We start from the raw sequence: 23655 nt of genomic DNA, 5'->3' as shown, positions 1-23655 counted from the left end.
CAAGAGAGAGAAGAGAGAATCTCAGGGGCAGAAGATACCATAGAAAACATCAAAACAACTGTCAAAGATAATGTAAAATGCAAAAAGCTCCTAGCCCAAAACATACAGGAAATCCAGGACACAATGAGAAGAGCAAACCTAAGGATAATAGATATAGAAGAGAGTGAAGACTCCCAACTTAAGGGGCCAGTAAATATATTCAACAAAATTATAGAAGAAAACTTCCCTAACCTAAAGAAAAAGATGCCCATAAACATACAAGAAGCCTACAGAACTCCAAATAAATTGGACCAGAAGTGAAATTGCTCCTGTTACATAATACTTAAAACACCTAATGCACAAAACAAAGAAAGAATATTAAAAGCAGTAAGGGAAAAAGATCAAGTGACACGTAAAGGCAGAACATTAAGAATTACACCAGACTTCTCACCAGAGACTATGAAAGCCAGAAGATCCTGGACAGATGTCATATAGATCCTAAGAGAACAGAAATGCCAGCCCAGGTTACTATATTCAGCAAAATTTCAATTAACATAGATGGAGAAACCAAGATATTCCATGACAAAACCAAATTTATACAATATCTTTCCACAAATCCAGCCCTACAAAGGATTATAGATGGGAAACTCCAACACAAGGAGAGAAACTACATGCTACAGAAAGCAAGAATATAATTTACTTGCAATGAAACCGAAAGGGAGACAAACAAACATAATTCTGCCTCTAACAACGAAAATAACAGGAAGCGACAATCACTATTCCTTAATATCTCGCAACATCAACAGACTCAATACCCCAATAAAAAGACATAGACTAACAGACTGGATACGTAAAGAGGACCCAGCATTTTGCTGCATGCAGGAAACACACTTCAGACACAAAGACAGACACTACCTCAGAGTAAATGGCTAGAAAAAAATTTCCTAGCAAATGACCCGAAGAAACAAGCTAGAGTTGCCATTCTAATATCAAATAAAATTGACTTTCAAACGAGAGTCATTAAAAAAGACAAGGAAGGACACTTCATATTCATCCAAGGAAAAATCCTCCAAGATGAACTCTCAATCCTACATATCTATGCTCCAAATACAAGGGCACCTACATTCAAAAAGAATCCTTACGGAGAGGGGCCTGGCGGCCGTGCGGGAGCCATGGCGGCCACGGAGGCGGCGGCGGCTGAGTCTGCGGGTCCGTCCCCGGGTGTCCCGGTCACGCCGGCGAGCACGCGGGGAGCCGCCGCCGCCTCAAGCCCGTGGAGGCCGTCGGAGTCGCGACTGCAAGGCAGTCGACCGCGACTGGCCAGGGCTCGGGCCGCGGCCCCGGTGCCACCGGCCCGGGAGCTGATCCAGCCGTCTGTGGCGAGCTGTCCCGGGCTGTGCGCACCAATATTCTGTGCACTGTGCGCGGCTGCGGCAAGATCCTGCCCAACAGTCCTGCGCTCAACATGCACCTAGTCAAGAGCCACCGACTGCAGGATGGCATAGTAAATCCAACAATAAGAAAAGATTTGAAAACTGTACCGAAATTCTACTGTTGTCCAATCAAAGGATGCCCTCGAGGCCCTGACAGACCATTTTCTCAGTTTTCTCTGGTTAAACAGCACTTTATGAAAATGCATGCGGAGAAGAAGCACAAGTGCAGTAAGTGCAGTAACTCCTATGGCACCGAGTGGGACCTGAGAAGACACGAGGAAGATTGTGGCAAGACCTTCCAGTGTACGTGTGGCTGTCCCTATGCCAGCAGAACCGCACTGCAGTCTCATATCTACCGGACTGGCCACGAGATCCCTGCAGAACACAGAGACCCACCTAGTAAAAAAAGGAAGATAGAAAGCCAAACGCTGTCCACTAAAACCATTGGACCACTGGGTGACCAACCAGCCCCTCGCCAAGATGCCCATGAGCCACGTGCTTCGGAAGTGAAGCTAGCAGCCTCCCTTGAAGACTCTTGTAGCTCCCACACCAAAAAGCAGAGCTTCCCAACGCCTCCCAGGTGCCCCCAGAAGCTGCTTCTACCAAAGCCCAAGGTGGCTCTGGTTAAACTCCCAGTCATGCAGTTTTCCCCTGTGCCTGTCTTTGTGCCTACAGCGGACTCCTCGGCCCAGCCCGTGGTGTTAGGTGTGGATCACAGTTCTGCAGCGGGTGCTGTGCACTTAGTACCCTTATCAGTAGGAACCTTGATCCTCAGCCTGGATTCAGAGGCCTGCTCTCTGAAGGAGAGCCTACCTCTCTCAAAAATTATCAGTCCTGTTGTCGAGCCAATGAATACAGGTGTTCAGGTGAACTTGGGCAAAAGTCTGTGTCGTCCTTTGCAAGAGGGCGGGAGTGTGTGTCAGAAGAACAGCATTTCCTCAGCCAACGTGCAGACAGACCTGTCATATGCCTCAGCCAACTTGATACCCTCTGCTCAGTGGCTTGGCCCCGACTCCTCTGTGTCATCGTGTTCTCAGACTGACCTGTCCTTTGATTCTCAAGTGTCCCTTCCTGTTAGTGTCCACACCCAGACGTTGGTGCCCAGCTCTAAGGTCACTTCATCCATAGCTGCCCAGACAGATGCGTTTCTAGACGCCTGTTTCCAGCCCAGTGGGGTCTCCAGAGAAACCCAAACCTGTAGGATACAAAACCGCACAGATGACCCAGTGCCGGTAGGCCACCCTGGGCTGTGTGGGGACATTTTTTAAGGCGTCCATTCGTCATATGGTGTGCCCAGCGACAACATCATGAGTAGCAGTTTAGTTGCAGAGACAGTAACTCACAGTCTGGTACCTCAGAGTGACCCCAAGATCCTAAGCCAAGTCATGGAAAAGTCTACGCCCGTGTTAAACTTCAGTGCCCAGAACAGCATGCTTCCTTCACAAAACATGACCGATAACCAGACCCAAACCATAGATCTACTGAGTGACCTAGAAAACATCTTGTCCAGTAATCTGCCAGGCCAAACGCTGGATAACCGGAGTCTCTTGTCTGACACAAACCCCGGGCCTGACGCCCAGCTCCCATCAGGTTCAGCGCAGAACTCCGGGATTGATTTTGATATTGAAGAGTTCCTCTCAGCCTCAAATATCCAGACTCAGACTGAGGAGAGTGAACTCAGCTCCATGAGCACTGAGCCCGTCTTGGAGTCCCTGGACATCGAGACACAGACTGACCTCTTCCTGTCCGATCTCTGCACACAGCCCTATGGGCTCAGGGCAGGTTTGGGTTTCCTGGGCCTCGAGATGTTTGACACACAGACCCAGACAGACTTGAACTTCTTCCTGGACAGCAGTCCTCACCTGCCCCTGGGCAGCATCCTGAGACACTCTAGTTTCTCCATGAGCACCGACTCCTCTGACACAGAAACCCAAACGGAAGGGGCCTCCCCAGCTCGACATGCACCCACGCTGGAGAGCAAGGTCCAGCTGAGCAGCACAGAAACACAGACCATGAGTTCTGGCTTCGAGCCCCTGGGGAACTTGTTCCTCACCAGCAACGAGACTCAGACAGCAATGGATGACTTCCTTCTAGCTGATTTGGCCTGGAATACGATGGAGTCCCAGTTCAGTTCTGTGGAAACCCAGACATGCGCAGAGCTGCATGCTGTCTCCAGCTTCTGAAAGTGCAACCAGGCACCCCACTCCTTGTGGGCTTAGAACATGGGGACAGGGACAGCGGCATGGACTGGGGTGCAGTCAGTGGGGCAGCTGTTTGGGTTCTCTGCAGTTCTTGGTGTTTTGTACTCGTGAACACAAGATTGGTGTGCAAATGTGAGTGTATTATAAAGTGTAAAGTGTTGCTCTAAGTGTCGCCTGCGTCTGCTCCTGTGTAGCCATTCTATTTTACACTGTAAAACTTAGACCTGTCTAGTTAAAGCCTAGCTTACCAGGCAGTAGGGTGCAAGCTTTGCAACTGCTTTAACTGAGGAACGGCACACTTAAATGGCACCTCAAACGCTCAGACAACGCTTGTGTGGCTGCTGACTCCTGAGATGCCACCACCTTGCCTTGTCACGTCCCTCTGACTTGGAAGCACCAGGGGAAGCCATAGCTGTCTTTAGCTTTTATGACAGTTTTTAGTCTCTGCTGTCTCTTCTCTCCCAAGCTGTGACTGCTGGCAGCTTTGTGTGCCATCCTTCTCTCTGTGAGGTGACCGGCCATTGTGGGAACAGCGAGCACTTAGTGTAAATAACAGTTTAGTAAGAGGAAGGCATCCAGCCTATGGAGATGTGCACTGTGGAAACCCATCGTCTTTTTTTTGTTGTTGTTTTTTTATCTTGGGCTGATCCTGCTTCCTGGAAAAGCTTTTCTCTTCTCTCTTGATAGTGTTGATCAAAAAGATCTCTGTGACCAAATCTGTGGGATTGCCACGTGACAGACAGTAGCCAGCTGTAATTACACAGGGGCTAGATGGTAGTTACTGGTTGACCCCAGAGCTTCTAGCTCTCTATAAATTGGGGTTCCTGTGACTCCCCACTCTTTGTGCTCGGTTGATTTGCTAGAACTCAGGGATACCGTTTCTGTGAAGGGTTAGACTGGGTAGAAAGGGGGCAGAGTACGTCCATGGCTTCTCTAGGCACAACACCAACCACGTCTGTGTGGTTCCTTGCAGAAACCTTCCAAACCCAGTCTTGCAGGGTTAATGGCTCCTTCGTTGTGTGGGTAGAGAGTTAACTTAAACCATTAGTGATCAACTTAACCTTGAGTGTTACCCTTCCCAGTTGCGTTGGGGGGTAGGGATGAAGCTGTAAATATCCCAACCTTTCAGTCATTAGTTATGCCTTGGTCTCCCCTGTGACTTGTCCCCATCCTAATATTACCCAGAAGCTAGCAGCTACCAATGACCTCATAGCAAGCAAAAGCAAAATATGTTTCTGAATGCTTCGGGTTTGGGGGAAGTTATATGCAAATACACACTTTACATCACCACCCCACAAACATCCTTCCTGCTCCACAGGAGACCGTGGGCCTACCCGACTGTAATGTACTCAGAGACCCTCTAAGGATTAAAAAGGAAAATGTGGGATGAGGAAAAGACATTTCTGCCCAGCCCCCTGTCAGTATGCTGCACTTCGAACCTTGATAGGAGGAGCAGGGCCCTCAGAGTCTTTCCTTCCATCCACCCCCATCTTTTCCTTCGCTCAGGCAAACAGATGATGTGTACCTTGAGACTAGCAACTGTAGAATAGATCCATCAGTAGTATGCTAACCTAGAGCCTGTTAGGATACATTCTTTAAAGAGGAAAAAGTCTGGAGACTAACTGCTCCAATAGATAAAACACTCTCATTCTGAGTGGAGAGTGAGGTCTAGCATGCCTTGGGGGGCTCTCTGTGCTAAGTAGATCATGGATTCATAGCTGTTGCCCAACTCGGAGGCAAATCAGAATGAGCACAGCCTGGGGACCCTTTCAGTCTAGCTTGGAAATCCCTGTTCTTTCTGTAGCATAGGTTTGTGCTGCCACAAGCTGAACCTTCAAAATAAAACCTAAGGGGGCTGGTGATGACTCATTAAATAAATTGGTATTGCTGCCGTCCTGTCCCATTCACCCGATGCAAAGGACTTGGTAATGGGCTAATAACACACCCGGCAGAGGAGTGCAACCCAGGAGCTAAACCGTGGTTTTGGTCACAGTCGTCTGTGAATGTGAGTTTCAGAAGAGACATAAAGCCTTAACTTAGATTTTCTGTTGTGTTGGAATTGTCGCTGCCTTAACGCTCAAGCCCTGTTTAAGCCCTCCGGTCCCGGGAGAGCTGCATGTGTGCTCGTGGTTCTTTGTAAATAGAAGTGCAGTGATCTATGGCTTTAAGTTTTTGTGTCTGTGGCAATGTGTCTTTATATATAGTTACAGGAAAAAGAATGGAGCATGTAATTGTCCTTCATGTGCAAGAACTGTTCCCACCAAACCTTAGTTACCTGAACTCCCCTAAGGTTGTAAACATAAATTCAGTGATTAAAGAGAATTCTACACCAAAAAAAAAAAAAAAAAAAAAAAAGAATCCTTACTAAAGCTCAAAGCACATATTGCACCTCACACAATAACAGAAGGAGATTTCAAGACCCCACTCTTATCACTGGACAGATCATGGAAACGTAAATTAAATAGGGACGTAAAGAAGCTAACAGAAGTCATGAACCGATTGGATTTAACAGACATTTACAGAACATTCCATCCTAAAACAAAAGGACATACCTTCTTTTGGCACCTGATGGAACATTCTCCAAAATTGACCATATAATCGGTAACAAAGCAGGACTCAACAGATACAGAAAGATAGAAATGATACCATGCGCTCTATCAGATCACCACACAATAAGACTGGTCTTCAATAACAACAAGAAGACAGAAAGTCCACATATACATGGAAGTTGAACAATGCTCTACTCAATGACAACTTGGTCAAGAAAGAAATAAAGAAAGAAATTAAAGACTTCTTAGAATTTAATGAAAATGAAGGTACAACATTCCCAAACTTATGAGACACAATGAAAGCTGTGCTAAGAGGAAAACTCATAGCGCTGAGTGCCTGCAAAAAGAAACAGGAGAGAGCATGTGTCAGCAGCTTGGCAGCACACATTAAAGCTCTAGAACAAAAAGAAATAAATAAACCCAAGGGGAGTAGAAGGCAGTAAATAATCAAACTCAGAGCTGAAATCAACCAAGTAGAAAAGAAAAGAACTATACAAAGAATCAACAAAAGCAGGAGCTAGTTCTCTGAGAAGATCAACAAGACAGATAAACCCTTAGCCAGGTTAAACAGAGATCACAGAGATTGTATCCGAATTAAGGAAATCAGAAATGAAAAGGGAGGCATAACAACAGAATCTGAAGAAATTCAAAAAATCATAAGATCCTGCTGTGAAAGCCTATATTCAACAAGACTGGAAAATCTGGAGGAAATGGACAATTTTCTAGACAGATACCAGGGACCAAAGTTAAATCAAGAACAGATAAACCATCTAAACCACCCCATAACTCCTAAGGAAATAGAAACAGTCATTAAAAGTCTCCCAACCAGAAAGAGCCCAGGTTCAGACGGGTTCAGTGCAGAATTCTATCAGACTTTTATAGAAGACCTCATACCAATACTGTCCAAACTATTCCACAAAATTGAACCAGACAGAGCACTACTAAATTCCTTCTATGAAGCCACAATTACTCTTATACCAAAACCACACAAAAACCCAAAGAAGAAAAAGAACTTCAGACCAATTTCCCTTATGAATATTGATGCAAAAATGCTCAATAAAATTCTTGCAAACAGAATCCAAGAATACATCAAATTGATCATCCATCATGATCAAGTATGATTCATCCCAGGGATGCAGGGATGGTTTAATAAACTAAAATCCATCAATGCAATCCACTACATAAAGAAACTGAAAGAACAGAACCACAAGATCATTTCATTAGATGCTGAGAAACCATTTGACAAAATTCAACACCCCTTCATGATAAAAGTCCTGGAAAGATCAGGAATTAAAGGCCCATATCTAAACATAGTAAAAGCAATATGCAGCAAACCAATTGCTAACATCAAACTAAATGCAGAGAAACTTGAAGCACTCCCACTAAAATCAAGGAATGGACAAGGCTGCCCACTCTCTCCCTACTTAATCAATATAGTACTTGAAGTCCTAGCCAGAACAATCAGACAGCGAAAGGAGGTCAAAGGGATACAAATTGGAAAGGAAGAAGTCAAAATATCGCTATTTGCAAATGATATATTACTGTACTTAAGCGACCCCAAAAGTTCCACCAGAGAACTACTTAACCTGATAAACAACTTCAGCAAAGTGTCAGGTATAAAATTAACTCGAATCAGTAGCCTTCCTATACTCAAAGGATAAACAGGCTGAGAAAGAAATTAAGGAACTGATACTCTTCATGATAGTCCCAAATAATATAAAATACCTCGATGTGACTTTACCCAAGCAAGTCAAAGATCTGTATGACAAGAACTTCAAATCTCCGAAGAAAGAAATTGAGGAAGATCTCAGAAGATGGAAAGATCTTCCATGCTCATGGATTGGCAGGATTAATATAGTAAAGATGGCCATTTTGCCAAAAGCAATCTACAGATTCAATGCAATCCCCATCAAAATTCCTACTCAATTCTTTATAGAGATAGAAAGAGCAATTTGCAAATTCATTTGGAATAACAAAAAAGCCAGGATAGCAAAAACTATACTCAACAATAAAAGAACTTCTGGGGGAATCACCATCCCTGACTTCAAGCAGTATTACAGAGCAATAGCCATAAAAACTGTATGGTATTGGTACAAAGACAAACAGGTAGATGAGTGGAACAGATTTGAAGAGCCAGAAATGAACCCACACATCTATAGCCATTTGATCTTTGACAAAGGAGCTAAAACCAACCAATGGAAGAAAGAGAGCATTTTCAACAAATGGTGCTGGTTCAACTGGAGGTCAGCATGTAGAAGAATGCAAATCAATCCATTCTTATCACCATGTACAAAGCTTAAGTCCAAGTGAATCAAAGACCTCCATATCAAACCAGATACACTCAAACTAACAGAAGAAAAAGTGGGGAAGAGTCTCGAACACATTGGCACTGGGGAAAATTTCCTGAACACAACACCAAGGGCTTATGCTCTAAGATCAAGAATTGACAAATGGGACCTCATAAAACTGCAAAGCTTTTGTAAAGCAAAAGACACTGTCATTAGGACAAAAGGGCAACCAACAGATTGGGAAAAGATCTTTACCAATCCTACATCCAATAGAGGGCTAATATCCAAAATATACAAAGAACTTAAGAAGTTAGACTCCAGAGAGCCAAATCACCCTATTAAAAAATGGGGTACAGAGCTAAACAAAAGATTATCCGCTGAGGATTATCAAATGTCCAAAAAGGACCTAAAGAAATGTTCAACAACCTCAGTCATTGAGGAAATGCAAATCAAAACAACCCTGAGATCCCACCTCACACCAGTCAGAATGGTTAACAAAAAAAACTCAGGTGACAGCAGATGCTGGCGAGGATGTGGAGAAAGAGGAACATTCCTCTATTGTTGGTGGGATTGCAAATTGGTACAACCACTCTGGAAATCAGTCTGGAGGTTCCTCAGAAAATTGGACATTACACTACTTGAGGACCCAGCTATACCTCTCTTGGGCGTATACCCAAAAGATGCCCCAACATACAACAAAGACACGTGCTCCACTATGTTCATAGCAGCCTTATGTATAATAGTCAGAAGCTGGAAAGAACCCAGATGCCCTTCAACAGAGGAATGGATTCAAAAAATGTGGTACATCTACACAATGTAGTACTACTTAGCTATCAAAAACAATGACTTCATGAAATTCATAGGCAAATGGAATGAACTAGACAATATCATCGTGAATGAGGTTACTCAATCACAGAAAAACACACTTGGTATGCACTCATTGATAAGTGGGTATTAGCCAAAACTTAAATTACCCATGATGCAATCTACAGACCACAGGAAGCTCAAGAAGAAGGATGACCAAAATGCAGATGCTCCCACTCCTTCTTAAAAGGGGGAAAATATACATATGAGGGGATACGGAAGCAAAGTTTAGATCAGTGACTCAAGGAATGGCCTGACACACATGTGGCCCACATATATACTGCCACCAAAACTAGATAAGATTGATGAAGCTAGAAAATGCATGCTGAAAGGGACTGGATATAGATTTCTCCTGAGAGACACATCCAGAGCATGTCCAATACAGAGGTCAATGCTAGCAGCAAATCACCGAACTGAGAATAGGACCCCCTTAGGGGGAATTAGAGGAAGTATTGAAAGAGTTGAATGAGCTTGCAACCCCATAAAAACAACAATGCCAACCAACCAGAGCTTCCAGGGACTAAACCATTACTGAAAGACTATACATGTACTGACCCAGGGCTCCAACTGCATATGTAGCAGAGAATAGCCTTTTTGGGGCACCAGGGGAAGGGGAAGACCTTGGTCTTTCCAAGGTTGGATCCCCAGTGCAGGGGAATATGGGGAAGGGCAATAAGGGAGATGTATAGGGGGAATACCCGTATGGGGAAGGGTGAGGGAAGGGAATGGGGGCTTATGGACAGAAAACGAGGAAGGGGGATAACTTTTGAAATATAAGTGAAGAAATACATAATAAAAATTTTTAACAAATCAGAACAGTAACACAGTTTTCTAGAATTACATTGAATATTTCATTTAATGATTCTAGAAACTAGTGACATATTCTATTCTTCAATTGGAATTTACATGTTTTAAGGAAATACATATCAGAAACCTTTTTGTACTACCTATCAAATTACCAGGGTTAATGTTTAAAGCAAGTTTATTGGATAAATCCAAATATGTGTAAGAATAAAATGAGCATAGTTAGGAGTACCCAGTGCTGTTGCTAATATTTCTGCCTAATAAGTAAGTAACTATGCAGAAAGTTACTTCAACAGCCAAACTGTGTTGACTTGTAGTTTCTTATAAATAAAACTACAGATCTTCTTTGAAAGGCATAAAGTAGTTTAAAAAATTCTAGCACATAAAAGAAATAAGAGAAAATCAATAAGGGCAGCATCATCCAACTCCAGTCCATAACAACAGCATAATCTAACCCCATGACAGAGTCAGTAATATCAGTGTCTTCTAATGTGAGTCATTAACAAAGAACAGATCTAATCCTGGCTTTAGTACCAGCAACAGCATCAAGCTCATGACAGCAGAGGAATGCTGGATATGTTAACAGAACTCACAAAACTACTCACCTGCTGGATATGTCTACTTGTGCGTTTATGTGGTTGATAAATGACCCAAGTATACAATATTGGGTCAAGGTTAACAGCCAGTCCTTGCACACTACAAAGAAATACAGCACCTAAAATAAAATATTTTGAAATTATTACAATTAGTTATACAAAAAATAGCCAGCTGTAAGAGAAAAGAAAAGTAATAAATAATGTTTGGATTTCAAACCTACATACATTGCTGTAGATAAGAAAAATAGTGCTGATGCAGGCACTTTAAGAAAAAGGGCAATATTCCTCATTTTATAAAGAATGTAGTTAAAAATGACCTATTTCTATGAGATAACCAGAAAAACAATACAAAAAATAGTAAAATGGCAGAAATAACTCATCTACTGAAGATTACCATATAAGAGATTAAGAGAGAAATGGTTTAGGCCAAAAGAAAACTGTAGCAGTCAAAAATCCAACTCTAAAGAACAAAGGAGCCAGAAGCAATCACTGCTTTTAAATTAAGTATACAATTATTTCTAAATATCATTCAAATCACTTTTTAAAGGAAAAACACAAGAAAATAGGTGGAGTTCATCTTGTGAAAGCAGTCAAGTATGAACTCATTAAACATGATGACTGCGGGTAATGGAAGGAATGGTAATAATTTTTCAACAAAGATTCTTCACTGTCTTCTGAATTTAACAATGTTGCTATCAAATACTTAGATACAGAGGGGTTGGGGATTTAGCTCAGTGGTAGAGCGCTTGTCTAGCAAGCTCAAGGCCCTGGGTTCGGTCCTCAGCTCTGAGAAAAAAGAAAAAGTACTTGGATACAATGCTGACCAAACACTAATTTACATAGGAATGTATCTCCTTTCTCTAAACTCCAGTCTGCATACCCTTCACCACAGAACCACCCTAATGTGGCTGAATTTGAAATTCTCTTAATGACTAAAATACCAAGCATTCTGCAGTTCATTTTAGTCAGAGAGAACTCAGTTTTCTCCCCCCCCACCCCCCAGCTGGGGACCGAACCCAGGGCCTTGCTCTTGCTAGGCAAGTGCTCTACCACTGAGCTAAATCCCCAACCCCCGAACTCAGTTTTCTAGATGAAGATAATGTTGTTGCTAAAAGGTGATAGAGGTACCAACAGGTGCTTTAGGAAACAAGCATGAAAGAAAGAGTAACACATCTACAACTACCGATGACTATGATTGAATGTAGCTCACATAAAATCATAGACAACTTAAAACACTGAGTTTTATTTAAAATTTTAGGAAACACACCACATTGTTAAAAAACTGGAACACATACACACACACACACACACACACAGAGAGAGAGAGAGAGAGAGAGAGAGAGAGAGAGAGAGAGAGAGAGAGAGAGAGAGAGAGAGAGAACAATATTAAGAAATGACATTCTCTCTGGTCTCCATGTGCACCATGTTGCACAGCCCTTAGACACAAAACCTGCCTGCAGAGACCTGGTCTGCAAGGAGTGCTCTCCCTCCTAAGCTGACAGGTGGGACCACACTTTCTCTCTACGGATTGTCCAAAGAGAGATCCACAGCCCTCAGACACAAAACCTGCCCACAGAGAGCTGGTCAGCCAGGAGCACTCTCCCTCCTAAGCCCTCAGCCCACAGGTAGGACTCCAATTTCTCTCCATTGATTTTCCAAGAGAGCCGCTGGGAGTAGACAGGGCTTGGAAGCCACAGGCAGCCTAGGACAGGACTCTTCCAGGCTCCATCTGCACCCAGAGCTGGGGCTGAGTCACAGCTCTCCTCCTCAAAAACCTGCCTGCAGAGAGCTGTTCTGCCAGGAGTGTCTCCCTCCTAAGATGACAGGATCACAGGCTCACAAGCCAACAGAAGGGAAAAACTCCAGTCAGTGACAGCAAGACCAACTAACATCAGAGATAACCAGATGCCAAGAGGCAAGCACAAGAAGCTAAGGAACAGAAACCAAGACTACTTGGCATCAACAGAATCCAGTTCTCCCACCACAGCAATACTGGATATCCCAACACACATGAAAAGAAAGATTTGGATTTACATTCACATCTCATGATGATAGAAGTCTTTAAGAAGGACATAAATAACTCCCTTCAAGAAATATGGGAAAACACAGGTTAAAAAAGTAGAAGCACTTAAAGAGAAAACACAAAAATCCCTTAAAGAATTACAGGAAAAAGCAGATAAACAGGTGAAGGAATTGAACAAAACCATCCAAATCTAAAAATGGAAACTGAAACAATAAAGAAATCACAAAGGGAGACAACCCTGGAGATAGAAAACCTAGGAAAGAGATGAGGGGTCATAAATGCAAGCATCACCAAAAGAATACAAGATATTGAAGAGAGAATGTCAGGGGCAGACAATGCCATAGAAAACATTGACACCATAGTCAAAGGAAATTCAAAAACAAAAAAGCTCCTAACCTAAAACATCCAGGAAATCCAGGACAAAATGAGAAGACCAAACCAATGAATAATAGGTATAGAAGAGAGCGAATGTTCCCAAATTAAAAAGCCAGTAAATATCTTCAACAAAATAATACAATAAAACTTCCCTAGCCTGAAGAAAGAGATGCCCAAAAGCATATATAAGCCTACAGAACCCCAAATAGATTGGACCAGAAAAGAAATTACTCCTGTCACATAATGGGCAAAACACCAAATGCACAAAACAAAGACAGAATATTAAAGGCAGTAAGGGTACAAGGTCAAGTAACATATAAAGGCAGACCTAGCAGAATGACACCAAACTTTGCAGCAGACACTATGAAAGCCAGAAGAACCTGGGCAAATGCCACACAGACCCTAAGAGAACACAAATGAAGTAAGGCTGGTCTTCAGGAACAAGAAAAACATAAAAAAGCCCACACAAACATGGAAGCTGAACAAGGCTCTACTCAATGACAACTTGGTCAAGGAAGAAATAAAGGAAGAAATTAAAGACTTTTTAGAATTTAATGAAAATGAAGGCACAACATACCCAAACTTATGGGACACAATGAAAACAGTGCTAAGAGGAAAACTACTATCTCTGAGTACCTCCAAAAGGAAACTATAGAGAGCATACACTAGCAGCTTGACAGCACACCTGCAAGCTCTAGAACAAAGAAGAAGCAAATTCACCCAAGAGGAGTAAATGGCAGGAAATAATCAAACTCAGAACTCAAATCAACCAAGTAGGAAAAACAGAACTATACAAAGAATCAACAAAATCAGGAGCTGGTTCTTTGAGATAATCAACAAGATAGATAAACCCTTAGCCAGACTAACCAGAGGGCACTGAGACAGTATTCAAATTAAGAAATTCATAAATGAAAAGGGAGGCATAACAACCGAATCTGAGGAAATTGAAAAACTCATCAGATCCTAAAAATCTGGATGAGATGGACAATTTTCCAGACAGATACCAGGTACCAAAGTTAAACCAGGATCATATAAACCATCTAAAGATTTCCATAACTCCTAAAGAAATAGAAGCAGTCATTAAAGCTCTCCCAACCTAAAAAAAGCCCAGGACCAGATGTGTTCAGTGCAGACTACTATCAGACCCTCATAAAAGACCTAAATCCAATACTCTACAAACTATTCCACAAAATAGAAACAGAAGGAGCACTACCCAATTCCTTCTATGAAGCCACAATTACACTTATACTTAAACCACACAAAGACCCAACAAAAAAGAGAACTTCAGACCAATTTTCCTCATATCAATGCAAATATACTCAATAAAATTATTTTAAACCAAATCCAAGAACACAAAAAATGATCATCCACCATGATCAAGTAGGCTTTATCCCAGGAATGCAGGGATGGTTCAATATACGGAAATTCATCAGTATGATCAACTATAGAAACAAACTCATGAAAAAAGACCGAATGATCATTTTATTAGCCACTGAGAAAGCATTCAACAAAATTCAACACCCCTTCATTATAAAAGTCTTCGAGAGATCAGGAATTCAAGGTCCATACCTAAACATAGTAAAAGCAATATACAGCAAACCAGTAGCCATCATCAAACTAAATGCAGAGAAACTTGAAGCAATCCCACTAAAATCAGGGACTAGACAAGGCTGCCTACTCTTCTCCCTACTTATTCAATATAGTACTTGAAATCCTAGCCAGAGCAATTAGACAATAAAAGGAGGTTAAAGGGCTACAAATTGAAAAGGAAGAATTGAAAATATTACTATTTGCAGACGATATGATAGTACAATTAAGCAACTTGAAAAATTCCACCAGAGAACTCCTACAGCTGATAAACAACTTCAGCAAAGAGACTGGGTATAAAATTAACTCAAAACAAATCTGTAGCCTTCCTCTACTCAAGAGATAAACAGACTGAGAAAGAAATTAGGGAAATGACACCCTTCACAATAGTAACAAATAATATAAAATACCTTGGTGTGACTCTAACCAAGCAAGTGAAAGATCACTATGAAAAGAAATTCAAGTCTCTGAAGAGAGAAATTGAGGAAGATCTCAGGAGATGGAAAGACCTCCCATGCTCATGGATTGGCAGGATTAATATAGGAAAAATGGCCATTTTGCCAATAGCAATCTACAGATTCAATGCAATCCCCATCAAAATCCAAGCTCAATTCTTCAAAGAATTAGAAAGAGCAATTTTCAAATTCATTTGGAAAAGCAAAAAACCCCAGATAGCAAAAAACATATTGAACAATAAAAGAACTTCTGGGGGAATCACCATCCCTGACCTCAAGCTGTATAACAGAGCAATCATTATAAAAACTGCATGATATTGGTACAGAGACAGGCAGGTAAGTCAACGGAACAGAATTAAAGACCCAGAAATGAACCCACACACCTATGGCCACTGAATCTTTCACAAAGGAGGTAAAACTATCCAATGCAAAAGTGACAGTATTTTCAACAAATGGTACTGGTTCAACTGGAGGTCAGCATGTAGACCAATGCAGATCAATACATTCTTATTGTCTTGTACAAAGCTCAAGACCAAGTGGATCAAGGGCCCACATAAAACCAGTTACATTCAAACTAATAGAAGAAAAAGTGGGGAAGCGCCTTGAACACATGAGCACAAGGGAAAATTTCTTGAACAGAACACGAATGGCTTATGCTCTCAGATCAAGAATTGACAAATGGGATCTCATAAAACTGCAAAACTTCCGTAAGGCAAAGGACACTGTCATTAGGAGAAAATGGCAACCAACAGATTGGGAAAAGATCTTTATTCTTATATCCGTTAGCAGGCTAATATCCAATATATTCAAAGAACTCAAGAAGTTAGACTCCAGAGAATCAAATAACCCTATTAAAAATGGGGTACAGAGCTAAACAAAGAATTCTCAACTGAGGAATACCGAATGGCTGAGAAACACATAAAGAATGTTCAACATCCTTAGTCATCAGGGAACTGCAAATCAAAACAACCCTGATATTCCACTTCGCATCAGTCAGAATGGCTAAGACAAAAACTGAGGTGACAGCAGATGCTGGTGAGGATGTGGAGAAAGAGGAACACTCTTCCATTGTTAGTGGGAGTTCAAGCTGGTACAACCACTCTGGAAATCACTCTGGCGGTTCCTCAGAAAATTGGACTTAGTCCTACCTAAGGACCCAGCTATACCACTCCTGGGCTTATACCCAAAAAGATGTACCAAGATGTACCCAAGAGTACACAGGGATGTACCTATGGCTCTAGCCACATATGTAGCAGAGGATGGCCTTGTTGGGCATCAATGGGAGGAGAGGCCGTTGTTCGAAGTCCCAGTGTAGGGGGATGTCAGGGCAGGGAGGTAGGAGGGAGTGGGTCAGTGGGTGAGGGAGCACCCTCATATAAGTAGGGGTGTGGGGGGCTGTCATATCGGGTTTCTGGAGGGAACACCAGGAGAAGGAATAACATTTAAAAGTGTAAATTAAAAGATCCAATAAAAAATAACATTACAATATTCTTCTCTTAGGAATCAATCGTGACATTATGAATTTATCAATGAACAAATATATATTCCTCCTGTAATAAGATATACATACATTAACTACACAGCACCATTATCTAGCAGTCTTAACAAACAATATTTGCATTGAATGTAATAAATCTACAAGTGTACAGGAAATCAATGTGCTAGAACACGCTGAATAGCATCATGAAGGTAAAAGTACAGAAAGCTTGAAGTGATGTCACCTCTAATAAATGCCTTGAGGGAACATGGGAAAGAAAAGTTCCAAAACAAAAGAGACTTAAGAGACTCTTGATTCCGTGAGTAGATTCTGAGATAAACAAACAGGGGTATAAATAACAAGAAACGGTTAACACACACGTGTGTATTGTGTCAATTGGGGATGACTTCAACAAATCTGTCAACTGGCTAAGTGAGTTAAGAGAATACTGACTTACATCTAAAGAGAATTGCATCTGGGAATACATTATTCGATATTGAGGCGTTTAGACTTGACATGCCACGATTATTTTCTAAAAATTTCAGCAAATATAAATTAATAAAACATTAATATTTATCCAAATTAAAAGTATCCAATATACAAATTGGTATCTTATGTTTAACATTTTCTCAGCAAAATCTTTTCAAATATAAATGTATAAAATCCATCCATGAGTACAGTCACTATGAAATGTTTTTGTTTCCCAAGTGTCCTCTCTCATGTGGTTCATTCTGATATGTTAAAATGATCCATACTACAAATGTGTCTCCTTTGTAAATATATGATTTACGTTTCTCTATTTGGGCAAAGATAAAAGAATTGCATTCATGAAATGAGTGTCAAAGTGAGTGTTCCTCAATGCAATATTTTTAGATGAAATGCACTTTAGTATCTGGATTCTGACATAGAAATATAGCAATCTATCAGAGCAAAATAAAAATACACCTATATGGTACACTTTCCAATGACTATTAAACTCAGCAAAAAGATGAACTTCTGATTTTGAGTCTATAATCTCAAAGTAAATCATCAAGATCACCAGTCAGAAAGAAAATAAATCACTAAGCATTTAATAGTACTCTAGAATTCAATGTGGTACATTGGTTTGGCTAGGATATTTTTTGAAGGACTACTGGATTCTTGCATAATATTGGATCCCGAATGTGACAGAAAGAAGCCAAGATGGTATCATGCTTTATGTTTCAGACCCCATTCATGTTACTAAATACCCAAGCCAACTAAATAAAGGGCTATTGCCATTGCTCTTGACTGCCCACTAGAACTTGATGGTAAAACCCTACTGTTGAAGACACTACACCACTACACATACTGGTTCCAAAACAGAGTATGGAGTTGCTACTGGATAGAAGTCTTCCTTCCTGCAGCTAGCTTGCATAGTATAGGAAGGTGTTACACAGGCTTCTGGGAGTGGAAGGAGTAATCGTCAACAGCCTTTCCCAACTGTGAGCTCTGGGACCTGTAATAATGATCAGTTAGGCAAGATATGCCCAATGATGCAAATGTCAAGGGAGGAACCAACTGCTTTCTGGTCATATTTAAGGCCTTCTCCATAGTAGAAACCACATGCATTATATTATAAATCTGGCCAAGATTCCATATTAGAGGAAAACACAGGCCCCATAGACTAACTTATAACTATTAGTCTCCAAGAAAGATACAGTATCAAATTACCATCTAAATTCTTATCTCCCTACCTGTAGACTCATGCATCTCTCAAACCTCATTAGAGAAGTTTCTTTATGCAGTACATAGTAGTCAACCGAGAAATTACAACTAGTCAAACTATAGTAACTATTTGTCAATAGAGTACTCAGGCATAAATGCTACATACAGAACTCCTCCCCAAAGCTCAAGAATCATTGTAGAAGAGGAGTCAGAAAGGTTTTAAAAGCCAATTGAAGAAACAATCTTTTAGATATGACAAGACCATTCCACTCACGAACTCATAGTCGCTGAGACTGCCCACATGAAATCAAGTCAGTCAATATACTTGCATAGAGTTGAAAGAGACTCATGAGACCCATCATTAATGAGGATCTAGGACAACTGGTGGCACCTGAGAAGGGAGTCAGGTTTCTTTAAGGGTAAGGCTCCACAAATAGACCCTGTTCCAGTGAATAACCCCACACCTAGGAGAAGGAGGTAGAAAGAGAGAGAGGCGAGTATACATGTCTACATGTGTGTGTGCATGTGTGTGCATGTGCATATGTAACACAAATTTCATTTGACAGAAAACACCATTGGTAAATGTTCTAGTGACTTTATCACTATGCCAAACGCCATGACCAAGACAACTTACAAAAGAAAGTGTTTAATTGGGATTACAGTTTTAGATAGTTAGAATTCATAAAGGAAGAGCAAAGGCACAGTGGCAGGAATACTATAGGAAAACTATGGGAAAAATTCCTACAGCTTTTTCTTTTTAAGATTGTAAGTATATCATTTCTCCATTCCCTTTCCTTCCACCAATGCCTACCATATACAGCTCTTTGCTACTTTGGAATTCAAGGCCTCTCTTTGCATTATTATTACATGTATATAAACATATACATATAGATTCCTAACTATAATTTGCTCATTGATATAATATTTCTCATATGTATGTCAGGACTGCCAGTTTGGTACTGGATAACAAATTCATGTGCTCTTCCCCTAGAGAAGACTGCTTTTCCAACTTTCTTTGTGTAGGTTTAACAACTTGGATCCCTGTAGCTGTACCCCTCACTCTGGGCTTCGGCCTACTTTGGCATGTCTATTAATGTCATACTTGCTCAACTCATGTTAGACAGTCATGTTGGTAAGACTTCATGGGTGCAGCTTCTAACATTACTAGGAGGCAGTCACAAAGCAAACTCCCTGATCCTCGGGCACTTGAAATTTTCCAGTCCTTCCTCTACAATGGTCCCGTTTTGTAGATGTACCTGTTGGAACCAGACACCATAACTCTGCCTTTTGATTGATTGTGATTTTCTGCAGTGGTCTTCATCTATTGCAAAAGGAAGTTTCCTTGATAGGAAGTGAGGTTTATACGTATTTGTAGATATGAGAACAAATGTTTAGACTGATGTTAGGAATGGTGCTAGCTTAGTAGTGACTGTAGGTTCTCCTCCAAGATCAATGACTTCACTAGCACTGAGTAGGTGGCCAGGTTTCCTGTAGTAAGTTGAGCCTGTCTGAAGTCCAATTAAAGAGCTCACATTTGATCAGTAAACAGGAGGCAGAGAAAGGCACAATAAGAATGCCTTAAGTCTCTTTAAACTTCAAAGTTTTCTCCTGGTGACATACTTCCTGATGTAAGACTACAACTTATGGGGTTGGGGATTTAGCTCAGTGGTAGAGCGCTTGCCTAGGAAGCGCAAGGCCCTCGGTTCGGTCCCCAGCTCCGAAAAAAAGAACCAAAAAAAAAAAAAGACTACAACTTATGTGCTAAGCTTCCCCTCATCCTTGAACTAGGGATCAAGTATTCGAAAGCATGAGAACATGGGAAACATACTAATCAAACCAGCATGGTGGAGTAGGAAGGTGGAAGTGGATGGGAGGAGTTAAGGGCAAAGCTGGGGATGAATTGAATGTGATCAAATTTCAGTATCTGAAACTCACAAAGAATTAACAGAAGTAATTTTGACAATTAAAGGCAAGTGCCCAAGATAGACAATATAAGCAGAGTAGACATACAAATGGGACGAGGAGCCATGAACTGAAATGATAGCGCAAGCAGAGTCAGGAAGAACTAGAAGGGCAAAGGCACAGGTATGAGGCGTTCAGCACTGAGTCTGATCAATAGTAAGATGCCTAGGAAATCATGGGGAATCAGACACGAAGAGTTAGGAGAACCCAGAGAAGTAGGGAACAAAAGGAAGAAACATGGAAGAAAGTTTCAAACATGAGAAAGTTGCCAACTTTGTCAAACATTGACACTAAATGGATGAAATAAAAACTGAGGCCTGCCAACTGAACAGATCTGGGGCCCTCATAAATTGGACAAAGGCAGCTTCAATGGAATAGAGGGGTGGAGTTTGCAAAAGACTGGTTACAAGAGTTAGGGAACGGGGGAGGACATGGACATAAAGGGGATAGATAATTCTTTTGAGAATGAAATATGGTGGGTGGAAAATTGAAATGAACTCCAGGGAAGGGTTGGGTTAAGATAGTGGAGGAGGCAGCACATATGGAGCTGCTGAGGCTAATCCACAGAGAGGGAAGTATGAAGAGTCCTGATCTAGAGGGATGTAGAGATTTACTGTCGGTGTCTGAAGAGGTAAGTAGGGTAGACCAGCTGAGGACAGGACCACAGCTATTCTACCTAGAGCAGTAGGAGTGAAGGCCACCAGAAGACTTTATGAAGTACTTAGGAGTTGTTGGGGGTGGGGGTGCTTGATAATTGCTTCAGTCTTTAGAGGCTGTGCCATCATCAGTAAAACGGGGTTGGAAAGGTTAAGAGTTAAAGGATATAGGAGGACCTGAAGAATAAACTAGGAAAGTTCTTCACCACAGAAGTCACCCAGGAAACCTTACTAAAAAGTGGATTGTTATTTCAAAGTCCTGGAGTGTAGTCTTAGATATTAATAGCAAGATCTCCAGGTATTCCACTCAGTGGTAACTACAGTTTGAGTGGGGATGTGTGGGAATGTGGAGTCAACTATAAGAGCAAGTGAACAGTAAAGTTCTGAGTACAACATATATCATTTAATAGGAGCTGGACATGTAAAGGACCAAAAAACAGGACCCATGGGAAACTGCCAAAGTCGTTCCTGTGAGAAAGGTTTGAAAAGGCAAAGCTTCCTCTGTTCAAGTGCAAGTGTATTCCAATGACCAGTGTGTACAAAAGCTAGCAATTACAGCTTCCTCATCCAGGGTATTTGCGACCTGAGACCTCCTAGTAAGACTTACTAACTCTTCTCTGTGCTTTACCTAATAAACTGAGCTGAGGTTCTGAGGAGTTGAGGCAGTCAGTGCAGATCCATCAGAATGTACACAGCCTACCTGACTCTAGGTTTTCTGTATTTGTGTCTTTTGTCTGTCCTTGGTTTATTCCCTTTCTGTCCCAGTCAGGTTCTACACGTAAATGGTTAACTACTTAAGTCAATGAGCCCACAAGACATGGGATACTTAACAGGAAGCAGTGAGTATGCCCTTTTAGGGTAAACTGAGACTACCTAAAGAGCATACATTTGTCAGTCCTCAAAGACTCGCTGTTTTATATACAACACACTCGCCTAAGATAGCTCTTATTCTTATTATTTTAACTGCAAACAGAAAAGGTGGAACCTGAACTATGGTCCCTACGGCCTTCATCTAAGATGTAAAATATAAATGCATACAAAAGTAAAACTAATTTGCATAAATAAAAATTTCTGGAATGCACTCTTCTGGTTGGTTTACATGTTGATCCTGGCTGCTGCCCAGCTGCGACAGCAGCATGAATCAGCTGTAACTCAAAACAGAATGTTTTCAAATATATACTATCTAGCCATTCATAAAAACACTGCCAACCACTGACATAAAACATGCATAGATTTTCAGACTCATTACTATGAGGTATTGAACCTACCTCAGTTTCCCCAATAAGCCAACTGAAGGTCTAGTGAATTATCAGATAAGATCACCATAAGGTCCCTTGTGGTGATGACACAATGACTTCTAGCCATGCATTCTATATGCAAGTGTCACCTTGGTTTACAGATGAGGAGACAGTAGGGAATGATAACAGCCACACTTTGGTGTGTTTCCAGCTCCCATGTCACAAGAGATAGGATTCTGTTGAGGTCTGCTATTGCTAGTCCATAGACATCATATTGCCTTCAGCAAACCAAGAGAGAATAAACACCACTGCCTGCTATGAGTAAACACAACACGGAATAGGAAAGTGCTGATTTCCCTCCAAGGAACTGAGATTTCTAGGGTAGCACAGCTAATGATGCACATGCGTTCCACTCATAGAACCTATGTTCAGAGCAAAGAAGCTATTTTCACAATGTTTCAGAACTTACATATCAAAATTGCCCTTCACTGTTAATTGCCTTCGAATAGCACTGAAATCTCTGTTTTCTGAATCACACTAACAGACTATCTATACACCCTTTATTATTGCTAGTGGGTTAGAGTAAAAGAGGCAGAGGTATGTTTAAAGTATAAATAGAAAACATTTAAATCACATAATTTTAAAAGCCAGAATTTTCCTAGTTATAAAATCTCTGAATTGTAATAAAATGTTTTCAAAATTGTGTTATGAAAATGACAGAAATAGAAATTCTTTGTAGTTAAGTAATTCATAGTTTTTGTACACTGATTCAAAATTTAATGGCCATAGTTTTCAGTTAGGAATTTGGACAGAGAGAGAGACGAGAGAGAGAGAGAGAGAGAGAGAGAGAGAGAGAGAGAGAGAGAGAGAGGGGAAGAAGAAGAAGAAGAAGAAGAAGAAGAAGAAGAAGAAGAAGAAGAAGAAGAAGAAGAAGAAGAAGAAGAAGAAGAAGAAGAGGAGGAGGAGGAGGAGGAGGAGGAGGAGGAGGAGGAGGAGGAGGAGGAGGAGGAGGAGGAGGAGGAGGAGGAGGAGGAGAAGGAGAAGGAGAAGGAGAAGGAGAAGGAGAAGGAGAAGGAGAAGGAGAAGGAGAAGGAGAAGGAAAAAAATAATGCACCTTCAACAAACAGTACTAGTCTAACTGGATGGCTGCATGAGAAAATACAAATAGACCCATATTTGTCATCGTACACAAAACTAACGGTCCAAGTGGACAAAGGGCCCACAATAAATCCAGGTACACTGCACTTGATGAAAGAGACAGAGGAAGCCTGCACACATGCGCACAAGAAACAACTGCTTCAACAGAGCACCAAAGGCTCAGGCCCTAAGACCAACAACTGATAAACAGGGCCTTGGGAAACTGAAGAGCTTCTGTAAAGCGAAGGACACTGTCAATAACAAGAAACAGCTCAGAGAATGACAATTAAAGAATTCCCAACCCTACTTCCAACATCCAACAGAGTACTGATGCGCGCGCACACA

The 23655-nt window shown here is 41.3% G+C and overlaps 1 protein-coding gene and 1 pseudogene across 12 annotated transcripts in view; one reads left to right on the top strand and one right to left on the bottom strand.

Annotated features, from left to right (window-relative positions):
- Window positions 1-23655, bottom strand: part of Vps13b (vacuolar protein sorting 13 homolog B) — a 570082-nt gene that overhangs the window by 360155 nt on the left and 186272 nt on the right. For all 12 annotated transcript variants that reach the window (XM_087557395.1, XM_087557397.1, XM_087557399.1 and 9 more), the window contains one exon: window positions 10724-10833. In XM_087557395.1, the coding sequence (XP_087413521.1) occupies window positions 10724-10833 (110 nt within the window). The remainder of the gene's footprint in view (window positions 1-10723; window positions 10834-23655) is intronic.
- On the top strand, window positions 1122-5938 carry Atmin-ps2 (ATM interactor, pseudogene 2; annotated as a pseudogene).

This window comes from Rattus norvegicus, chromosome 7, assembly GCF_021556685.1.
Source record: "Rattus norvegicus strain SHRSP/BbbUtx chromosome 7, alternate assembly SHRSP_T2T, whole genome shotgun sequence".
Lineage (NCBI taxonomy): Eukaryota > Metazoa > Chordata > Mammalia > Rodentia > Muridae > Rattus > Rattus norvegicus.
Note: the sequence above shows the minus strand (reverse complement) of the source record. Positions and strands in the feature narration are given on the sequence as shown.